The sequence below is a fragment of the Thamnophis sirtalis genome, unplaced genomic scaffold (genome assembly GCF_051295495.1).
Source record: "Thamnophis sirtalis isolate CommonGarterSnake01/CBP01778 unplaced genomic scaffold, rThaSir2_p1.2 scaffold_4, whole genome shotgun sequence".
Classification (NCBI taxonomy): domain Eukaryota; kingdom Metazoa; phylum Chordata; class Lepidosauria; order Squamata; family Natricidae; genus Thamnophis; species Thamnophis sirtalis.
Window position 1 is genome coordinate 45,674,548 of NW_028261384.1, and position 18,530 is coordinate 45,693,077.

At 39.0% G+C, this 18,530-nt stretch overlaps 1 protein-coding gene across 2 annotated transcripts in view; it reads left to right on the plus strand.

The window, feature by feature from the left end:
* KCNH8 (potassium voltage-gated channel subfamily H member 8) overlaps window positions 1-18,138 on the plus strand; it is a 208,299-nt gene extending 190,161 nt beyond the window's left edge. For both annotated transcript variants that reach the window (XM_087712841.1, XM_087712842.1), the window contains 3 exons: window positions 10,311-10,417; window positions 13,045-13,121; window positions 16,527-18,138. In XM_087712841.1, coding sequence (XP_087568967.1) covers window positions 10,311-10,417; window positions 13,045-13,121; window positions 16,527-17,219 — 877 coding nt within the window. In that variant the 3' untranslated portion in view covers window positions 17,220-18,138. The remainder of the gene's footprint in view (window positions 1-10,310; window positions 10,418-13,044; window positions 13,122-16,526) is intronic.
* Window positions 18,139-18,530: the final 392 nt, after the last annotated feature.

Here is an 18,530-nt window from a genome sequence, read left to right on the forward strand (position 1 = left end):
ACACCACAAAATTTGCCAATGATATATTTTATTAATAATCAGAAATATTAAAGCTCTTATTCATTTTTTTGAGGTGTTAGAATGCCATGTGCCTTAGACAACAGTATGTCTTCAGCCATCACTTATGGAACCTTGCTTTTAAATACTGTGGTTATTTCACGTGTAAATGTGTGTGAAGAGAGAGAGAGAGAGAGAGAGATGCCTACAAAGAATGGAGGTTTTGATAGCTATGATAAAATCTAATTAAAATCTATATATAAATCAGTAGAATATTGATTTGCCTCATTTTACTTTTAGTATTCCTTTAAAAAACCCATTGCAATCTGAAATGCAGCATCCCACAGATTTATCAGAATGATTTTCAGAGAGAAAAATATCCCATGATGTATGATAATGACAGGTTTTAAATAAATTGCTATAATCAGGGCACAAACAGGATTAGTGGACAAATATATTCACACGGCTGGTTTTGTCATCCATAATATCCTGTTGCCTAGTTGCTGTTTAAATTTGCTGCTTGTGACAGAAAAACAAACCAATAAGGCACTGCTAATTGTAGTTTCCCTTTCTATCTGAATCAGAAAACTATGGCTAAGCATTTTGAAGTAAGTTGGAATATAAAGCTGTTCGCCTCCACAGCCAGATTTGTTTATGAGATATACACTGCAATTTTCATCTCAGACTAAACAAATATATATTATTAACTCTGCTTCTTGATTAATTTTCCCATTCATAACAGAGCAAAGCAACTGCATATGGCTGCCTCAAACTAATTAATTTCACAGCTTAAGCCAATTTTTGATCATTTTCATGCAGCCCTATATGACCTCATTTGAAGATGCAGTTATGAGTCTGACTGAGCCTACTTTGGGGGACTCACTCCAAGCTTAATTCATGATCTAACCACATGTAACATTTGCACTGCTCTATGATTGGCTCCATGCCTAAAGGATGGCATATTGTTATTATCACTAGCAGCTCAGCTGATTAATTTCTGGCACAGCAAGAACATAAGCAGAAATAGCTGCAAACACCATGTTGTACCTAAAATACCAGTGCCTGGAAATAAGTGGTTTCTCATTAGTAATTCTTGCTTCATGTGTCCTCTTGACTTACCTTTTGACTCTCCTACATTTGGGGTTAAATTGTACATAGAAGCATCTATGGCCGGTTTGCCCATTCTCTTAAAATGAGTCAAGGATGGCCTTGTGGCCCTTCTCACATCAGTTGGTCACTTTAAAAAGCTACCAAACTAAAAGTAGCACAAAATTGAAAAGTGTCTGGCTCATTATATTTTTGGTCTATGGTCAGATGTTTGGAGCATCTGTTAGGTCACAATGGTGCAAAAGCTCTGCCTTTAAGCACAATAGGATGCTGTAAAAACACTTGAAAGGTTGATTCATAAGCAAGAAAATCATGATATATACAAGTATCACATTCAATCAGAATGGAAAGGTTCCTTAGGTTTTATTGAATACTTGACTGCATATTTCCCTAAAGTCCAAAAACAAAATTGTATGTATTAAACAAAAGTTTACATATGAGTAGCAATTAATTAACCACATCTTGAACAAAAGCCAAAATATTCTTTTTTTTTTTTGGAATCTTCTAAAATGAAAATGTTTTGCAGGATCCACCATATTTTTATCCAAAATGCCTTGACATTACGACATGTCCACCATATATGAAAATATGTAGCATCACAAGAACCACATCTCCAACATTTAGGTTGAACATTTGGATTCATAGAGGCAAGCTTTTTAGGATCTAGGTGCCATCTATAAAACATCTTATAAAAATTTTCTCTCAAGTTTTGTGCTTGTGTAAATTTCACATTTCTTACCCAGATTCTTTCTTGTTCTTGTTTAAAATTCTATCTTTCTTCAATTAAATTGAATTCCAAATTTATCAAAATAAAAAATAGTTATATATATATATATATATATATATATATATATATATATATATATATATATATATATATATATATATATATATATATATATATATATATATATATATATATATATATATATATATATATATATATATATATATATATATATATATATATAACTTTATACATACATACATACATACATACATACATACATACATACATACATATATATATACACACACACACACATACACATACACACACACACACACACACACATTTTCCTGGGCTTTTGCTGAGACATTAAATGCAATTGAGGAGGAAGTTCATCTGTGAAAAGTTCACTGAAATTATCAGAACTATGAATGCATATGATGAGACACTCCCTTTTTCATTTTAAATTGACTGATAGAGCATAAAATAAATTATACAACATAAAATAGTTAGAGTGATCTCCACGGCTATGTTGCTGTATTTAGTTTTAGACAGATAGGAATTAAAGCAATCTTCCTTAATGAATATTTTGTAATCTGTGTAAAATAGTTCAAGAAGTTATTATTCCATCATGCTACTATTCTATTTTCATTATGCTAAATATAGTTGAAACCATAAATAAATATTTATCGATAGATACACATTTCCAAAGTTTGCATAAATATTCATCAATAGAATCTGCTTCAACAAATGATGATGGCCCCAATTTTGTACCTTACAGTAGAGGGTATTGTTGGTTACCTGCTGCATTAAAAAGGCATGTTTTCAATGTGTTTGAGAAAGAAATGTCTCCTTATTCTCAATACAGAATTGATGTTCAGTTTTGATAAGGTTTAATAGCAAAGGGTATATTTTCAAATGAATTGGAGAAAATATAATAATCAAACATGTTTTTAAAAAAAATATCTGTCACGTTCTGAGCATGCTCAATAAAGTTGTGTTTAAGCGGAAGTTACTCTACAGCTGATTGGCTGGTCGTCTGACAGCTCCTAGTATAAAAGGGAGCTGTCAGATGAACAACTGTTGTTCCTGTCTGAAGCTGGTTCCACACTATTAGCTTGTTACTGTTAGGGAATAAACTTGTTAGCTTCTTTATTCCCGTCTCCGCCTCAGTCATTACGGCTCAACCCAACGTCCTGGTACACAATACTGGCGACGAAGGTGGGGTTGCCGAACTGAGGTGTGAGTGAGCTGGTCACTACTGCTGAAGTCACTAGCTGAGTCACTAGGAACCGTGTTTCTCTGCTGCGACGAGACGTCGCCGCCAGCCTGACAGGAATGGCCATGTTAACTTTCACGCCGTTCAACCAAGGCTCCGAGACATGGGAGTCCTATACGGCCCATTTTGAATGTTTTTTGGTCACACACGACCTCACCGAGTTGACAGATGAACGAAAATGCGCGTTTTTCCTGTCAGTCTGCGGAATGGATGTGTTCCATACAGCAAGGACTCTCACAGCCCCTGAACCTATCAAGGCCGTCCCATGGCCAGCACTGATGGCTAAGCTGAAAAGCCATTATGCTCCATCGCCTTCCAAAATCGCCTGCCGGCACGCTTTCCATCAGCATAACCAAAGTAATTATGTCGCTGCTCTGCGGTCAGCTGCCCTTCACTGCAAGTTCAGGAACCTCGACGAGGCCCTTCTCGACTGCCTAGTTTGTGGCATTCGTGATCTCAAGCTCCAGAGATGCCTCTTGGCAAAGGCAGACCTATCGTTCCAGTCCGCTTTTGATGAAGTTCGTGCCGCTGAGATGGCTGCCTCTTCTCTAGCCACCATCACAAAACACCAGCCTGCTGCCATCATTCACCCCTCTGGCACCTTCAGCATGGCTGCCGAGCCCCAAGGGGATGAGAGTGAAGACTCAGACCCCAAGGGGGAGGAGGACATTAACCGCCTTCACGAGGCGAACAAAAAGAGCTCCCAAAGATGAAAGGGCAACCCTAGATCTGCATGTAGTGGGTGCGGAGGCAACCACGAGAGAGCTGAGTGCAGATTTAGGCAAGCCCTCTGCCAACGATGCAGCAGAAAAGGCCACATTGGCAGGGTGTGCCGGGCTGCCCAGCCTATGTCCTCCTCAGAATTCCAGAATGACAGGTTGCAGCAGTTCCGGGGCAGAAAGGACGGTCCTAAGAAGCCGAGAGTGGATTGCCATGCCATTCTCTGGCACGCCGCACACGGCGACCTGATTAACTGGCAGTCAGGCCACAGTCTCCAAAAGAAGATCCAGCTGATTGTCAACATTGAGGGAAGCCCGTGCCTGATGGAGTTAGACACCGGCTCTGCAACCTCTATTGTGTCATGGAGCACCATCAAACGCCTCATTCCACATCTTGCTAAGCACCAATTACAGAGTGGCAATTTGACTCTTAGAGACTATCAGGACAACCTGATTCCAGTAATCGGCGCTAGCAAAGTTAGAGTGAAATTCAAGGGTTTGAGGGCCGGTTGCCATTCATCATTGTTGAAGGCAAGCTTCCCAGCCTTCTCGGGTTGGACTGGTTCAAGTCCCTCGGTTTGCAAATCAGCGGCATCAATCATCTCGGAACCACTGATCTGGACTGCCTCATTAACGAGTTCCCTACCGTGTTCGATGGCCAGCTGGGCCAATACACTGGCACCCCAGTGTCACTCAACCTCGACCGCTCTGTACCACCCGTGAGAATTAAGCCACATAGGGCGCCCATCGCCCTCAAGCCAAAAGTGGACACTGAGCTCGACATGCTCGTGGCTCAAGGGGTCCTGGACCCAATGGACCATGCGCGGTGGGAGACCCCCATCATTTTGCCCATCAAGCCAGATGGCAGCGTGAGGATCTGCATCAACTACCGCTGCTCCATCAACCGCACCCTGCCATCCAACACCTCCTACACACCTTGGGAGAAGGGTCCATCTTTGCAAAGCTGGACCTCGCCCAAGCTTACCAGCAGCTGGTAGTCAATGATGCCGCAGCTGAAGCGCAAACCATCATCACACACCGGGGCGCCTTCAGGTGCCACCGGTTGCAGTTTGGGGTCAGCATCGCCCCAGGACTCTTTCAAAGTTTAATGGAGTGGCTGCTCCAAGGACTCCGAGGCGTCATCCCGTACTTTGATGACGTCCTCATTTCTGTGTCCAGCCATGAGGAGCTCATGGCACGACTACAAGCTGTACTACACAGATTCCAGCAGGTCGGGCTTAAAGTCAAACAGGACAAGTGTCAAGTCACCGTCCCCCAGGTGGATTTCCTGGGGTTCCTGGTCAATGCCCAAGGCATCCACCCTACTGCTGCCAAGACCAAAGCCATCGTGGAGGCTCCTCCTTCAACAAATAGAGCTGAACTACAGGCCTTTTTAGGCCTCCTGAACTTTTACGCTGTGTTCCTGCCCCACAAGGCCTCTGTGGCCAAACCGCTCCACCGCCTCTTGGACTCTGGTGCGCCCTGACTTTGGGGCTGCCGAGAGGCTGCCGCTTTCCATGCTGTCAAGTATCTCTTGGTTTCCAATGCTGTGCTTGCCCAATACAGCGAGCACTTGCCTCTCATTCTCGCCTGCAATGCCTCACCCTACGGGGTGGGCGCCGTCCTTTGCCACCAACTGCCCAGCGGTGTTGAGGTTCCTATGGCATTCTTCTCCCGCACCCTGTCTGCCGCTGAACGGAACTATGTACAGATAGACAAAGAGGCCCTCGCCATCGTGGCTGGGGTGCACCGATTCCACCACTACATCTATGGCCGTCGTTTCCTCATCATCACCGACCACAAGCCGCTCCTTGGGTTGCTGGCCAGTGGCCGTCAGGCTCCGCAGGTCATGTCCCCTCGCATGACCCGCTGGTCTGTTTTCCTTGCCGCCTATGACTACTCGCTCCAGCACCGCCCTGGCAAACAGATCACTCACGCCGATGCCCTCAGCCAGTGCCCCCTATCCGACGCCCTTGACGATCCTGCTGCCGTTTCCCCGGTGTTCCTGGTAGATGATCTCAACCTGCCGGTCTCCACTGACATCGCCCGGTCGTCCGCAAAGGATCAGGTAATTTCCCGAGTCCTAGATTGGTTAGGCAGGGGTGGCCCAAAGACACCGTGGGCCCTGAGTTCCTTCCCTACAAATTGCAACTAGCGGAACTGTCAGTTCAACGTGGCTGCCTTTTATGGGGCTATCGCGTTATTGTTCCGGCCTCACTGAGGACTACTGTCTTGAGGCAACTACATAGCGCTCATCCCGGCATTGTCCAGATGAAAACCCTGGGCCATAGTTATGTATGGTGGCCTAAGTTAGATCAGGACATCGCTGCCCACGTTGCAGGATGCTCTCAATGCCAGGGAGCCCAGGCATTCCCCCCCAAGGCCGAGCCCCACGTTTGTGAGCCGCCCTCCACACTATGGTCCCATTTGCATGTGGATTTCGTGGGTCTGATTCAGGGTCGCATGCTCCTCATTGCTGTGGATGCCTTCTCCAAATGGGTGGAGGTCGTCCACATGCTCTCTACTACCTCTGATGCCCTGATAGGGGCACTCCAGCGGTTGTTTTCCACCCATGGCTTCCTGGACGTGCTGGTGTCTGATAACGGACTCCAGCTTACATCCGCCAAATTCGAGGCTTACCTGGCCTCGTTGGGGGTCTGCCATGCACTTATCTCCCCGTTCCACCCAGCTAGTAATGGGCTAGCGGAGCGCATGGTGCGCTCCGTTAAAGAAGCCCTTGCTAAAATGGGCCACCTGGGTTGGCAGGAACACATTGACGCCTTCCTATTGGCACACCATACCACCCTGTCCCCAGACATTAACACCAGCCCCGCATAACTCTTAATGGTTCGCCGCATCAGGACGCCCCTAGACCGCCTGCATCCCAATTATTCAACCCTGACACCCCTAGACTCCCATGGGGGTGGCCGTTCCTTTGGCCGGGGGGAGGCAGTGTATGCCAGAAACTATGTAGGGCATCCCTTGTGGCTACCAGGCGTTGTGACTGACCAGACCGGACCCTGCTCCTACAGGGTGAAGCTGGACGACGGGAGGACCTGGAAGCTCCATTGCTACCAGTTACGGAGCAGGAAAAGTGCACCGACCGACCAGCTTGTCCCGCAACCAACAGAGAACAACACAGGGCCCAGAAATGCAGAGGCTGCGACCGGTCAAGAAGCCAACGCTGAAGCCCGAAGCGGCGACTTACCTGGTGGGCCAGCCCAGTCCTTGGTGCCTCTGCGACCCGCGCTGCTGCCATCCTGCGAAATAGAGTCCTCAGCAAGTCGACCATCTTCCCCAGGTGGCGACAAAGGGCCTCGCATTTCCACCCGCGTTAGGTGGCGCCCGGCCTATCTTCAGGACTACGCTTGCGCAAGCGTAGGGTAAAGGAGTATCACATTCTGAGCATGCTCAATAAAATTGTGTTTAAACGGGAGTTACTCTACAGCTGATTGGCTGGTCGTCTGACAGCTCCTAGTATAAAAGGGAGCTGTCAGATGAACAGCTGTTGTTCCTGTCTGAAGCCGGTTCCACACTGTTAGCTTGTTACTGTTAGGTAACAAACTTGTTAGCCTCTTTATTCCCATCTCCGCCTAGTCATTACGGCTCAATCCAAGGTCCTGGTACACAATAATACAATTTCAATGATAGACAATGATGAGAAAAGCTTTCTTGCTGTATCTCTTATAAGATAAAGGCAAGGCAAGGCAGAAGGGAGGGAGGAAATAAGAAAGGAAGGAAGGGGGCATGTGTGCTAAACTGTAATGATTCAGAATACAGTGAGTGTAATATAGGTAGCAGTGCTGAAATTCAAATGGCATTGAATTTCAGTGTTCTATTATACTCACTGCATGTACAGCTGTATGCATATAGTTATGAGTGAAAGGCAGGGATGGGCTGCTGGGGGTTTGCAGAGGTTTGGGAGAACCTCTAGCTAAGATTCTGTATGGTTTGGAGAACCCCCCAAATCCCACTCCTGGCTGGCCCCACACACCCGCCCTGCCCCTTCCAGGAGTTCCACATGGCCTGTTTTGGATGCAGGTAAGTGCAGAGCATGCATGGAGACTTGAGGAGGACGAAAAACACGCCTAGCGGAAGTTCGGGAAGGCCAGAAATATTTCCAGAGGCCCTCTGGAGCCTGGGGAGGGCAAAATCTTCCCCACAGGATGGTGCAGCAGGCTGACTAGGCCATGTCCACCATGGGCCAGACCAACCCAGCAACCAGACAGAGAACCTTGCTAAAATTTTGAAGCTAATGTGAGTAGATACTCATAAATATAAGTGCACTGTGTTGAGATAAAATTGCCTCTGCCATGTTGCATTTTACACATAGGTAATCCTCTCTTAACAATAAGTAACTTAGTGACAGTTAAAATTTATACCAGACCTGCCCAGAACCCAGTTCCAAAATTCCAATCGCTGCCCATCCCCATTGGTAGTCATGTGATCACATTTTGTGTCCCTTCATGCATTTATAGCATTTGCAGGATACTGCAAATCACATGTGGTCTTTTGCTGGCTTCTGGCTTCTTTTTGCTGGCTTCTGGTCTTTTGCTGGCTTCTGGTATTTACTTCAAATTTCTCATTGCAAAACTTACAAGAAAGTTTTTAAAATCAGGCAATCACATGGTGATCCATTAACAACTGCTACAACTTACAGCTGTAATTTGAGGCTCAATTACAGTGGTCAAGGATTACCTGTACAAGATTATATTCAGTTTTAATATTTGCAGGCTAGAGATAGTTCTAAAATTCAGTTGAATCTTCATTTGTAAACTTCCATTGTAGCTTGAAAATATTTTGAGAAATTAGAACGTCAGTGAATTACTAAATCAATCAATAAATGTCTGTTATACAATGAAGTTTAATATTCATTTGTTTGCTATTTTGCAAACAAAATATTACATGGCAAATACCTATTGTTTTCCTGCATGAAGCAAATATACCGGTGAAGCCTCAGGCGTTCTTGTAGCATTCGTAGCACAGTGATCAATTTTCCAGCTGAAGTTCTCATAGGAGTAACACAGCTGCTTCTGTGCTTAGGGCAATTAGTTCCTCTAAGAGAAAACTTTTTGCCCCACATTTACCTCTGTTTATGTACCAAAGTCTGAACAATTGTAACACAGGAATGCAAACATTGAAGCCACTGGAACATACACAGAGCCATTTCATTTAAGAACCTTGAACACAGTTCTAACCCTAGCTAACCCAGGATATCAGGCAAACAGTAAATATCTACATCAGCTAGAATAAGCTTTTCCTATTCACTAATAAATAAAGAAACCCACCATCATAAGAAGGGCCAAAAAAAAACCACCAGCATGTACAATAGGCCAAAGTTCGAGTGCTGCTCATTCTTTTGGTGAGAGAGGAAAAATCTGTGTTTTGTTTTGAAGATCCAAGCAGTTTTTTTCCTAAGATCAATTAGAAAAATAACTCAAGACCCATATTTCTGAAACCTGTAAGAAGATAATGCTGAGATGGAGAGGGTGGGGGGGATAGAGAAATCTGGTCTCTAATAGCTTCTGATTAAACCAGAATTTCAGGGGAAATAGAGAGCCAGATTAAATGAATCAAGGAGTAGCAGGGAAGGGTTAGCTAGGATGGTTCTCCGATATTTGGGATCGGATACATATTTTATAATCTCTATACACACAAGGTTTAACTAAGACTGATATATCATTAAAAGCTTCTGTCTAACTACCTCTGAAAATACTTGGTGCTTATTATGCTCTCATGATCTGCTCTCAATCTTGTCTTTCTGGATAGTTATCCTTTGAGAACTCTTCAGATACTGTGATTTTTAGCTGCACTATAATCTTATTTCTTCAACATTACTTGTTTTTTTGCATGAATCCACCTAATTAATTTTTTTTAATTTTCTCTTAATGTTAATAAGAAAATAATTACCTTATATCTTTATATATTAAATGAATTTTTGCACAAATGTTTTGCACAAACATTTTTATTGTTTGTATATTGCGGCTCAGAATTCTAAAACACACATTTTAATTAAATGTTGTCAGGTATTGCTTAAAAATGACAAATTCTATAGGTCACATTCAAATGCAAAATGTATATTTCCTTCATCCCTAGAGAACATTTTTAAATGTTTTAATTGGAATTTTAATAATAGTAGTAATAATAGAAAAACCAAATAAAAATAAGCCTCAAGATTAGCATTATTGATAAAACCTCATGATACCAATAATATTTCAGTAAGATGACCATAATCCATCAATGATAATTACTTTAAAAACATACAAATTGAAGTATCATTAATCATCAGTCTTATTTTACTTTGTTCTTGTAAGAGTTTAGGTGCAAATAATGAGATTCATATTGTAAATATTATATTGCTCCAAAAAAGTATATGTTGTTTATACTATATTATAGCATGATTGATCAATGAGATTTCTGTAAAAATAGTTCAAGCTTATGTTTTGTTTTGTTTCCTTTTTGTTTTTTGGGGGGGCAGGATTGTTGATGGAACAGAGGATGATGGCAACAATGAGGAAAACCAGGCATTTGAGTTTGGCTCTGAACAATTGCGGCAAGAATCCAGATCATCTCCTATCATCGGGGGTTAGTGCTGTATTGTACCTCACAAATTATTCATACTGCATCATTTTGGAGAGGAAAGCTTTTTTTGTATTGCATAGTGTGAGAAAAATCCTTACGTGTAAGTAGACTGGCATATCAAGTCCTACCAGAATAAAAGTGTCAGGAAAAAAGTACAAAGTCCTTGTTTCTTAGAAGAATTTTCTTGTCACTTAATAAATAAATGAGCAGATTTTGATTAATATAAATATTGCTGTTTCAAAATCTTAGCTATTCTGAAGGACTTTAGAAGCTGCACAAAAGTGCTCATTACAATAATAGTGAATTAGGAAAGTAACATGTTTGTCTAACAATTGACTATTTTGAGTAATTGACATAATTGATTAATAGTGTCCAGAATGAAATGCTATAAGGTCACTTATATAGATAGATTTAAATATTTAGCTTTAAATTTAGTTGAAGTGTAGTACATGCAGTAATAAAAGAATAATATCTTTAAAATGAAAATAAATATTTACTAGATTAAAACATTATCTAGTAATATTGACTATTAAATAACTAATGTAGATATATTACAAAACATTGTTTAATAAAATTAAAGTATTAATTTTTTACAATTTGGCTTTCTGCAACAAAAAATATTCATTAGGTGAATTTTGAAAATGAATTGTTATTTTATATATTTGAAATCTTTTCAAATATTTTACATGTTTGAAAATAGACATTGAAAATGACACTAAGGTTTGTCTTTATCAATTGCCTAATAATGTTTTATGTCCTAAGTTTTGTTTGTTTATTTGCTTAAAGAAAAATCATGTTCCTTTTCTTATGAGCAGCCCTGTAAAGACCTCACTGGAAAAAAAAAGAGTAAAAGCTCTCTAGACCATGTTTCAGTCAACCTGAAGATATTTAATAATTCTCCAAGTCCTTCAAGAAAATTTATAAAGGAATCAAAAGAAACACACATACACACACACACAGAGGATGTTGTGTGACTATAAGACTCTGAGTCCTCATTAGAAGCCACATAGACTTCTGATCTGATGCCATAACATCTAACACAGAGAACATACGACTAAGGTGACCAGATTTTCAGATTGGTAAAGAGGGACACCTTTGACCAGGCCAGGGGGGGGGGGGGCTTGATTAAAAATTTTATACGGAGCAACAAAAATTTTCATACAACACAAAAATAGTATTGTAATATTTTTTTATTTCAACATAACTACAATTTACAAATATAAATTGTAACTGTTGCCAAACATCAAAAATTTTATCATGTGACCATGAGGATGCTGCAACGATCGCTAAGTGTGAAAATGGTCGCTAAGTGTGAAAAATGGTCATCAGTCACTTATTTCAATGCCATTGTAACTTTGGTCACTAAGCCCATTATACCACCTTTCTTGCCACAGTTCTTAAGTGAATAACTGCAGCTGATAAGTTAGTAGCATAAGTGAATCTGGTTTCCCCATTTGACTTTGTCAAAAGGTGATTATATGACCCCAGGACACTGAAACCATCATAAATACGAATCTGTTGCCAAACATCAAAATTTTGGTCACGTGACCATGAGGATGCTGCAACGGTCGCTAAGTGTGAAAATGGTTGCTAAGTGTGAAAAAATGGTCATCAGTCACTTTTTTGAATGCCATTGTAACTTTGGTCACTAAGTCCATTATACCACCTTTCTTGCCACAGTTCTTAAGTGAATAACTGCAGCTGGCATTTTGTATTTTGGATAGAATCTTTTTTTAAATAGTCTAAGACAATTTAAAAAAAGAATCCACACAGAATAAAACTATTTAAAAAAATCATATGCACAATAAATAAAATATTATTTTAAAATACATTAAAAAAAATAAAAGAAAAAAACCCAGCTCACTTACCAGCCGGCAGGAACTCCAAGGCAATCCAGAATGATGTAGATGTTAATACAAAGAACTGAGCAAATTAAAATGGTGAAATTAGTCAGGGAAATATTTTTCAAAGAAACTTTGCCACCATTTTTCCACACGAGCCGACCTCCAACCTCCATGCCCCACCCCTGCAGAAAATCCAGGAAGGAACACTCGCGACTTCTCTAGCCAAGTATTTCCTGGAGCTCTATGGTACTGAGTCATTTTTTCTTATAAAAGGAGGTAAAAGGGTGGGGGGGTCCGTTTTCTTGCTTTAATGTTTTAATATCTTCAATGAAAGTACTGGGACAGAGAGAGGGTTAGACAGAGTGTCTTTTGTCTTTCCCCAGTTAGGATTTCTTAAGCAAATCCACTGGGCTTTCAACATGAAGCCAGAAAATTGGGACTTTTTTAAAATGCCCCGGAACACGGGACAAATTGTTATAAATCGTGACTATCCTGCCAAAATCGGGACGTCTGGTCACCTTACATATGACATCTGCAGCACATCGTTTAAAGATCAGTTTCAGCACCGAGTTCAATTTTTTAATATATTTTTGAATCTGTATTCATCATGATCTCTCCTATCTTTATGAAATTCCAAGTTGTTGGAATTGCACTTAGTTTTAAATGCTAGTGTTGATACAGTCGGTACACAGTTGTCTCTCTGATTAGAAGAAAGCCAGGAAACAATATTAAGCCTATACATTATTAGTACACAACTTTCCTTCCTATGCATTGTTGTGATTACAGAGAATGAAGTTGGTGCTGCTGTGTTAGTTATTAAAGCAGAAGAAACGAAACAACAGATCAACAAGCTTAATAATCAGGTAAGTTCTTTTTGTATTTCATTGAAATTATTCTGTAGATTCCGATACATTGTAAAAACTAGATACACTCTAAGGTTTCATAAATAGCAGCTTTGGGGATAAAAGTGGAATATATGTGCATTCATTTCTTACTTTAGTAGGAATGAGCATGTATTCAACAGCCAAAAAGATATTTTTTTTCATATGATAGAAGTAAGACTACAATTTTACAATATAATACCCAGGAGTTTATCACATTAAACTTTTTGGCTTATTTTCAAATACACCCATACAGTAAAATGTATCAAAACCCCAAGAGCATAAATGATAATCAATTCAATCATAATGAAAGTATTTTATTAATAAATAGAATTTCACAAGGAATTTTTTCTTAACATATTTTTCTTTAAAAATATTTTAAATTATCCGTATTTCTTCAAAAATATTAGTTCTTAATCCAGTAAAGATTTGTTGAAAAAATTGCAGTACTCTACAGCAAACAGTTGAGATATATTACATGTTTCTTCAGAGTATATTCTCTTACCCTGGAATTGGAACTATTTTCTATGATTCACTGGAAAAATCTCCAAAATGATCCAACCTCAAAAAGATGAATTTTAATTAGTCTTTTCGGGACTTTTGAACATTCTGGAGATTTTTGAATGAGGTGATCATGCTCGCCACTTCCTGCACCTCAAAAATAATAAGATCTCACCCAAAATAAGGCCAAGCACTTATTTCAGGGGTCAAAAGAAAATAAGACCCTGACTTATTTTCAGGGAAATAGCAGTCAACAATCAATAACCCAAGATCACTGAAAAAGGCAGGGAACAACAACAGACAGCTCAGATTTTAAATATATATTTAAAATAGAAGGACAATAAATATAAAATTTATATTTTTATAGTATTTTATTCATATTGTATATAGTTTGGTATAGTTTTATCTTTTTAATATAAACTTCTCAGAGTTATGCTGTGTTAAAGTGCATAGCCAATTAATTTAATACATACATACATATGTACATACGTCCTGAAAAATGAGGCTGCTACTTTTTGTAGTTACCTCTTTAATACATATGCAATACAAAAGAATTGAAGCTCCTGCTGATTAAAACAGCAATGATTTCAAGCTTCCTCACAATCCTGAAAAATGAAGCTGCTACTTTAAATTGACTGTTAAACTAGCCACTTCTTTCTTTCAGTTTCATGGAACTTGGAAATAGGAAGAGCAATATTAATTAATGCTACAATTCTGAAGCACTCTTCTAAGCACTGTTTCAAAATCCAGAATGGAGCAACTCTCTGCAACCAACTCTCTGCAGGTCAACTCACCACAGGACAATTTAACAATTCAACACAGGATAATTCAAGAGAGGGGCAAGTGAATTGAAGCAGGCCTTAGCCTAAAGCAAGACAGGCCTGCTGCAATCCATTTGACCCTCTCTTAAGCTATCCTATGTTGAATTGTCTGTAGTAAATTGTCCCACAGGGACAGTTGGCCGTGGTGAATCAGCCGTGGTGAGTTGGCCACAGCAAGTTGTTCTAGACCTTCCCAAATCATCGTAAAGCAGGTATCAAGCTCGCAGGCCGCGGGTCACATACGTCACACATTGGCCACCCCCACTCCCAGTTTACCAAAGGGGGAGAAGGCACAAACATCACATGATGACCTGACACTGCAAGTTTGACATCCCTGTCTTAAAGCCTACACAAATCTTATTACTGTATGATCCATTGTCTATATACAAAATCAAAGACAGTTCTTCAGATTCTTTGAAGTTATAATACAGAAAAATGAAGTTATAATATAAAAATATAGATTTAAAAGTTAAAGAATTACAAAACTATTGAGATACAATACCTCACTAAACCTCTCAATTCATTCAATAGAATAGAATGGATAATAAATTGTTTGCAAAAGAAATATAATTACCCGTTTTCAATTGAAAGGTTCTGTGTGGTTTGAATCAGCCTATATTGCCATTTCAACAACTTCAAAGATTCACAACAAGGTTTCTTAGGTTCAGTTTTCTATCCCCCAATAGAAACCCAAAAGTTTGGAAAAAGGAACATATAATATAACAATATTTCACACACTAGTAAGACAACCCCCACCCAATAAAAGAATTGTAAGTCAGATCAAAGTGAAATAAAATATAAGTTTACTTAACCAAATATAATTGGTATTATTTTATAATAAAATAATTCCTCAACCAAAGTCTGGCAAATTTGCTTTTCCATCATATTCCTTTATGCCATATTAAATACCATTATATACATAAAGTCTTTTATGTACAAATTATATTTCTGAGTTTGGTTCAACCTCCAATTACTTTATCGGCATATTGTTTCCTACATAGCACTATAAAAGCGGCTTGCCATTGTCTTCTCTAGAATATAATATATCCCAATTTTCTTACAATCAGGGAATTCATAGGTGGAAGTGAGTGCTGGAAAATCAACCTAATAGTTGCAATTGCACAATTTAAGAGTTATCTCTTTTTACAGGTTTTGACACATGTAAAAAGAGATGGAGATTCAATCACAACTACCATCTTGATTTAAAATAGAGATTTTAGAGAGAGAGATCCTTGTCTACACCTCTGACATTCCTTGGAGATCTCTTATCAAAATACTAACCATGATAACCCTACTTAGTTTCATCCAGGCAAGGATGTCCAGGTGCTGCTATCTGCTGATACATGTAACAACATTTGCAGAAAAATATTCAAAGTACACATGGGAATATTTTGCGCCACAAAATATACTTTTGATATCAACATAATAAACAATAAAAAATAAATAAAAAGCAACCTTTCAGTCAGGTTCACTTTTTTAAAAAAACAGAAAACCTTGTTTCTAATTTGTCAAGCATAACATTGACTAACATCATATTCAGACATGAAGAAATGCAAGAGCAAACCAACAAAATGGGTCTTTCTAGCTTTGCTCCTCACAAACAAAGGGTGACATGTGCTCATTGTCAATCTGAAATAACCTCCATTATTTCTAAAAGAAAATCCTCTACCTGAATAGTAGCTGTGCTCAGTCCAGACTAACCCAATGGGAGAAATGCTATGTGCATAAAAGAGGCTTAATTTATAAGGAACTTCTATAGGGCAGGAACATAACTAGACTTCGTAATGGAGAGACTCAAGAGGCCAGGATTAGCCTTGATCTTTTGATCTTTTCACACATTTGATACTAAAGCTGCCAAGTTCCTGAATACATAAACTTGAAGACTGTCACCATGGAAGTAACTGATCTTGAAATAGCATTTTGGATCCCATATATTCAATGAGAAATCATATTAGGAATGTTTTTATGACTCAATTCTCCTTTTTTTCTTATGATATCTCTGTGTGTGTATATATATACCAATGAATGAATGATTGAGTGATTAAATAAATTTATGGCATTCTAGGTCACTGCTTTGAGCCAAGAGGTCTCTCAATTAAGGAAAGACATGAAGAGTGTTACTCATCTCCTGGAAAACCTATTGGTGGCCCAAAAATCACCAGATTTCTGTGCAATTCATGGCCCAGTGACAAGTCCCAACATGGAAAGCTTACAAAAGAGAATGACATGGACTACACAGCAACCCTGTATGCATATGCAGGTACCAAAGGTTACTTGCACCAAAGCACAGCTCTGCCATTCCAACACCATTGTAGGAATTTGGAACATGGATCCAACCTCCGTTAGTAGCAGCCCACAAAGAACTGAATCCCATGTTCAAAATTCTACGGATGGTGAATTTTATTGTACTTCAGGCTTTGAATATTCACCTTCCCATTACCATGTTATCCAAAAAGATAATTTGCAGTTTGTAGGCTGCACTTCTCCCCATTCAGATACTACTTTGACTCCTCTCCAGTCTATTTCAGCAACTCTGTCGTCATCTATCTGTTCTTCATCTGAGACATCCTTACACCTTGTGTTACCCAGCAGATCTGAGGAAGGCAGCTTTAGTCAGGGAGTTAGTTCATTAAGTCTTGAAAACCTGCCAGGATCTTGGGACTTGGAAGGAACAACAGGAACTACACTTGGACAAACTTCAGAAGACGTTAAGACCAGCACAGAGGACATTAGAGACAGCAAAGCCATAAATGCATAATGGGACTGATTGAGTGATATTACAAATAAGTCCCATATTTGTAAGATCATCCAGTACTGCATGACAATTTGCCTTTTGTTAGATGATCATGAAAATCCAAAGGCAGAGGCTGAAATGAAATGATTTCTAAATTTCAAAAGCACACAGAAAAGTTTTTTTGTGTGCAATTACTCCAGAAATTTTTGTCATTCTTCACTGCTCCTTAGAACCAAAGAATTTGGACAGCTAGGACTAGGGAGCTTTGGAGTAGGAAGACGTGCTGTGTGAAGTGAAGGTTTTTTTGTTTTGTCCATTTTATTTTTCTTTCTTAGTGCTTGATTGTTGCTTCTAGATAATACCCATTTTCCTTCAGGTGATTGAGACTCTTGCTGGTATTTATGTCAGAGCTCTAAAGGCTGAAAGACATTACCATTGCATGTCATCTCCTTGACAATCAACCAAATAGATCTGATAGGAAGTGGTTAATTGTTGCACGTTCTTTGTTATATAAATCAGACCACTTTATCATAAAAAATTATATATGTATATACTATTTTTCTATACTTGATAAGAAGTATGTATTTAAAATATTTATAAAGATATTAAAGGATTTGAGGTGTTACCTTGCTTGCAATCTTCAAAACTAATGCATTCCCATGTACATGCTATTATAAATTAGATCAAACTGTTCTTAACTTCAAAACTTATCGTTTCTCTACCGCATGAAATTATAATGAATTTATCCATGCCAATAGAACGCAAATAATGAGTGATACTGTTTTATTCAAAAAAGAATAAAAGCAGAATGGTATATATAATATTCAGATGGACTTTGAACTCTAATACTTTATCCAAGTATGATGCTTTTATTTATGTCATTATGTAACATCATCATTTTCATTTTTAAAAATATAGATCTAGTAACTATATCATAGTAAAACCCCTGCATATATTCTTCAATCAAGATAATAACCTGACAGTTGGGTTAAACTGTAAAAAGAAAATATTTCTCCAATAATTTTTTCAGGAAGAAATATAATTGTTTCACCAGCATAAAAATCAATAATCAATAAATTATAGGATATTTATGAACCCGCTGAAATATTTGTACACAAAATAACTGTATAGATAATCAAAATAGGTATGTATTTGGATTCTATAATATTTCAGATAAGTTAGTGCTTTGATGATCATTTTGAATGTGCAGCATCTATATCATTTTTCTATGCTAAGTGGTAAAGAATTATTTTAGGACTATGCAGGATAGTATTAATAATTATGAAAATAAAATTGATGTCCTATTTTTATGAGTAATCAAGCCACTGTTAGGAA